The sequence below is a fragment of the Atractosteus spatula genome, chromosome 15 (genome assembly GCF_055471065.1).
Source record: "Atractosteus spatula isolate fAtrSpa1 chromosome 15, fAtrSpa1.hap1, whole genome shotgun sequence".
Classification (NCBI taxonomy): Eukaryota; Metazoa; Chordata; class Actinopteri; order Semionotiformes; family Lepisosteidae; genus Atractosteus; species Atractosteus spatula.
The window spans coordinates 17,037,343-17,042,941 of NC_142720.1; the positions used below are offsets into that span (position 1 = coordinate 17,037,343).

Here is a 5,599-nt window from a genome sequence, read left to right on the forward strand (position 1 = left end):
TTGAGCAGTCCTGAAAGATCCAGAACTTCCCTATATAAATCTGTAACGGTGAACACAAAGATCATGTAATGCAGCGAAAACTCACACTTAAATATTGCAACAAAGGGGATATTTTGTAACAAAGGCCGCTCTCTTGTGTTTTAATCTTAGTTGAATAAAAGGACTAGGATAAGTTGTATGTATGGAGGCAAAAGTCGAAAAATTGTCAAGCTTTTTTAATATGAATGACCTTATGTTACTAGAATGGATTCTGGCAGGTTTTGCACGCAAGAATCAGTGCAATCAATTTGCAAGCACAATATGGGTGCGCACGGGTCCGTACTCTGGCGCCACCCGGTATAAGTGGAAAGATCACGGCACAGCAGCTTCTTGTTCTTTGGCTGCTTTGGGTGTCAGTCAAAGAAAAGAAAAAAAATAAATAGGAAAAAAATCTCTAAGCAATATTTCAATCTGGAGGCGGGTTAAGAGTGGAGGGGAGCAATCTGTCAGCCGAGCCAGGGAGCCACCTCAAAGCATATCGGGTTACTTTGAATGACAGCGTAACCATGGCAAATAATTTGACTAAAACTATTGTCTTATCCTCACCATCCCCGGGTCAGATAACCAACCAATCACAGCTCACATAATCGCTTTTCTTGCCAGCTTAGAATAATATTATTAAAACAAGCGAGAGAGTCTAGTCTTTAGGAGTACGTTATGTTGAAACGGCATAGAAAAGGAAGCGATCAGCTTTGGAGGGACTAAAATCTCAGTTCCATAATATCTTAAAGGGATTGCCACAAACAAAGTATTTCTGAACAACACTAAGAAAAAGTTTTCGACTTCTCTTTTGGATTTTTATCAATGTGGTTTTGAAACAGGTTTTCCGTACAGATCGACGGTACCGCTCAAGGACTTACAGGAACCAACCAGCGGGTTTTAATGTCGTAGTTTAAAAGAAGACGAAGAAAACGAAACAACAAAACCATATATATATATAACTAAGTGACCATGTCCATGCTTCCAACATTTGGCTTTACACAAGAACAAGTCGCGTGCGTCTGCGAGGTCCTTCAACAAGGGGGCAATATTGAACGACTCGGACGCTTTCTGTGGTCCCTACCTGCATGCGAACACCTTCACAAGAATGAAAGCGTCCTAAAAGCGAAGGCGGTGGTGGCTTTTCACAGGGGCAATTTCAGAGAGCTTTACAAAATCCTGGAGAGCCACCAGTTTTCGCCGCACAACCACCCCAAATTGCAGCAGCTCTGGCTGAAAGCACACTACATCGAAGCGGAGAAACTGAGGGGCCGCCCTCTTGGGGCTGTGGGGAAGTACCGTGTCCGCAGAAAGTTCCCTTTGCCCCGGTCTATCTGGGACGGCGAGGAGACCAGTTATTGCTTTAAGGAAAAGAGCCGGAGCGTTCTGAGGGAGTGGTACACTCACAACCCGTACCCTTCTCCTCGGGAAAAGAGGGAGTTAGCTGAGGCTACGGGATTGACTACAACTCAAGTAAGCAACTGGTTCAAAAACAGGAGGCAAAGGGACCGCGCCGCTGAGGCCAAGGAGAGGTACAAGTAAATACAATTCTCTTTCCTACAGGACCTCTTCTGCGTGTAGCCATAAACAAAAATTGTAAACGGTCTTAAATATAGCTTTTAGGAAAGGCATTGCTTTTCTGTAAAAAGAAACTAAGGAACTCCCGGAATCACCTTATGAATTAAATACATGTAAACTGGAAACAAGGCAGGGCGAAATGTTCACGTTATAATGAATATATGATATTCAATGTTAAAAATCTATCACTAAAGAACATTATATGTAATTTGTGCCTATATACATAATGTAATACGAAACGGAGCAAGCTTTCTATATCCACTGTATTTTATCGAATAATTTAAGTGGCTCTCAAGGCTTAATTTATATTAGCCCTTGGTAATCTATAAAAGCCATTCGTTTGTATTAAGGGCTCCATTAAAATTGAATGATAGGGTCATCTGTATATTTATACATAATTTGAATGTGCGGTATTTCTCAGTTTTCCATGTAAGACCTTACTTTAAAATCTCTTAGTAAAGAGCAACTAAATTATTGAATTTAAAAACTAAAATTATTGAAGGCAAATATTTCCCGTGAAGAAAGTGTTGTAATCTTTTTCTTCTCTTACTTTTGAATGAAGAACGCACAAAAATGATTTTGAGGCAAAATACGCCTTAAGTGTAGTTTCAAAATGCATTTAGAAAATTATAATAGTCGGGTCTAAAAGGCATACAACCTTTCAGTTAGGTGTTCTCCGAAAAGATGGGTGTCTTGTTTCGGCATCACCCGGGGGCGGCTTATTCAATGCTGGAAATCTTACCGCTTCAACACTCCATTTGTATTTTACATTTCTACATCTCAGTGATGTCTAGTTCGCAGACTTGTAAAATAAAGTTTAGAAATTGTAATTTTACCAAATAAATTCACGTATTTTATATGCGTAAAAGAACATGAAGTGTTGCCATATTTACATGTATAGCATACACTTTTCTTTGAAAACTTGAGGCAGTTATTGTCAGCTGACATTCTCTTAAACACAGCCTGCAAAGATTACAGTAATTAAAGAACTTTAAATTACAGTATTTTTCTGATCATTTTGTGTGTAAAATGTTTTGTATTATTAGAAGGCTCCATTTCCAAAGAAAAGGGGTGCTTTGTTAAATTTAAATTAGGGGGAAAATACGAAAATTGATCATTTTGTTTTCGAGAAGGAGGAATCTGACAATCTTAAGAACAGAAAAAGAGAAAGCTCTTTTCCGCTAATTTACCAACTCGTACTGTGGAAGTAGCAACAAAAATGTTTAGTAAGGTATGTTTATCCTACAAATTCAAACCACGTGTAAGGCTTTATCTAGCCTATATCAAAATCCTCCTTCACAAAAGCTAAACTCACGAGTTACTGTATATGTAACAGGTACAGTTTCATATTTATAACAAATTTCCCACGTAGATTTACATTTGCCTATAGACAAGTGAATGTACTCCAAGAAACAAAATGGCCTAAATTATCCGAGTTCTTTTGCAAGACAGAACGTGTAACTGGGTAGTTTTCATTAATTCCTCGAAAACACCACGGCATCCGCAACGTGTAAAACATGCATCATTTCATAATAAAAAAAAATCTCTTCCTAGTCCTCAAAGGTGCTAGAGAGTGATTTATTTTAATATATAAATCAATCAGGAGTCACACTAAAAAAGTGATTTTTTTTCGCGTTTGCAAGTTCGAACGAAAGAAAAACGAAATGACAGATATTTCAGTAACTTGATTTCTGCGGAAACAAGCGTTTTAGAGACCAACAAACTACAGGTTTTAACCTTCTCGAATAATATATCATATGCTATTTAACTATGCAGGTTTGACAACGTTTACGCAATTGTATTTCTAAAATAGTAACACCAGTGTGAAAATAATTGTAAATCGTCCAGAGATTTTTACTCAGGGAATGTCTTCATTTGCTTTAACGTGTTTTTATTGACATATCTTAGTATCCCGTTCTAAATGTTTAATGATTCCCAGGAATGTTACTGTAAGACTTAGAAATGCACATTTAATTGAGAGTCCTGCTGTTACAGCCTATGAGCTGTAACAGTATGAGAATATTTTTTGTGGGGGTGGATTGGGTTGTACGCATTATTCTGATTTTTCTCATTTCCTTCCTGCAGGGAAAATAACGAGAACTCGAACTCTAACAGCCATAATCCATTGACTTCTTCCATGAATGGAAATAAAACAGTTTTGGGGAGCTCGGACGACGATAAAACTCCTTCGGGGACCCCCGATCACACCTCCTCAAGTCCGGCTTTGCTTCTAACCTCAAACTCCGGGCTGCCACCCCTGCACGGCCTTGCGCCACCGCCGGGTCCTAGTGCCATTCCGGTACCCAACACAGACCCTGTGCACCATCACACTTTACACGACACTATACTCAACCCAATGTCGTCCAACCTGGTCGACCTCGGCTCTTAAAACCCCAGGATCCTATTTTTAAAGACTCTAAAGAGAAAGGGACGAATTTTTATTCTCTTCTGACACTTAAGTGATGTACAAAAAACATTAGTGGATATTTTGTCATCCCGGGAGAGGTGAGATGGTAGGAGTTTTTAAAGGTATTGTATTAGAATGTAATAACAAGCTATATATGACATTTGGGGGAGTCTTACTATTTTTTGATCAGGACTGATTTCAATAGATCAGTTTTCACCCAGCCGGTCTACCCCTAACCCTCTATCCATATGTTTACATACTGCAGATTTTCAAAAATGCCATGAGTTTTATTTTGTACGGGGTTTAATACTGGACATTTTATGATGAGGAAGCCAGTCTATGAAGCAAGAATTATAATCTTTTTTCCTTGTATATTATTTTGGAAACCTACTGCATGTAAACATTGCGAATAATAAAAAAAAATCGATCCCATCATAGTTTCATATTTATATGCCATTTACAATAAAACCAAACATTTGAACTTTTCATCCAAAGAAAGTGTCTGATTCCTCAAAGGAATTTGCTCCGAAGTTTCTTGCTGGTGGAATGATTCCTGCGTTGTGTATTGTTTATAAAAGAGTAATAATATTAAGGCATTCATACTATAAAAGTGGAATCCTCGCACAAACCGATCTAGTACACGCGTGTCAAATTATAGAAATGTATACGGGATCACGAATACGAATTGACGAATTGAAAAACGTGATCTAAATAATTTAGCTTGTTTCTTTAGATTCTGATCAAACATTCTTTAGTATTAAGAGTTAATACCCCTTTATCGTTTTGGATTTGTTGTGAGACAATACCGTGACCTACAAAGGTTATACAGCCTGGGCACAATTAGCTTCCTAACCTGTATTTTCTATCTGTTGTCCTGGGGGGTTGGACGGACATACAAACGGAATCATACCGTATTTTAAAATATTTTTTAAAAGAGCATTGTTTTTGGTTGGATATTAGAAGGCCAATATCGGCAGAAGACCATGGTCATGGCATTCACAGAGGTAGCAAAATGTTTATTACGGCCTTAGCATTAAAACACTTAATAGTTACCTAATGGTAACTTTAAGATCTTGAAGATCGGTGCATGTTAATTTGACTTAATTTTCGAAGGATAATTTTCAACAATACACAATTTAATACAGAAGACAGCTTTGTGTTACAATAAGCTTATCCGGGGTTTTCTTAAAAAACAAAATGCAGTATATTTATTTAATGTTGTGCTCGAAGCATTTTGTGTCTACTGCCAACATTTTACGTACGCGTGGTCAAAATCAATTATAAAACATTGACAATCGCCGGATCCATATTTTATCAGAATATTATACGATACACAAAATACACCACAATATTTTTGTCATCTCTCAACGTATACATTTTGACATTTTGTACAGTACATACGTGAATCAATCGCATTGTCTACTATTACTTTTATTTAAAAGCATTGATTTTTTTAAATGCCGTAAATCAACTTGAAATTGTTTAGAATTTCTGTAACCGTTTCGAGTTTATGCTCAATTGACCTCTCCGGCAGCCCGCTGTTCAGCAAGTGTAGCTAAAACAAGTTTAATTGTGCGTGATAGGTCGGAAGTCATT

General features: G+C 37.6%; 1 protein-coding gene across 1 annotated transcript; it reads left to right on the forward strand.

The window, feature by feature from the left end:
* Positions 1 to 674: 674 nt before the first annotated feature.
* Positions 675 to 4,491, forward strand: six2a (SIX homeobox 2a). The gene is made up of 2 exons (XM_088933555.1): positions 675 to 1,550; positions 3,682 to 4,491. The coding sequence occupies exons 1-2, from the start codon at positions 991 to 993 to the stop codon at positions 3,983 to 3,985; spliced, it is 864 nt and encodes a 287-aa protein (XP_088789681.1). The 5' UTR covers positions 675 to 990; the 3' UTR covers positions 3,986 to 4,491.
* Positions 4,492 to 5,599: the final 1,108 nt, after the last annotated feature.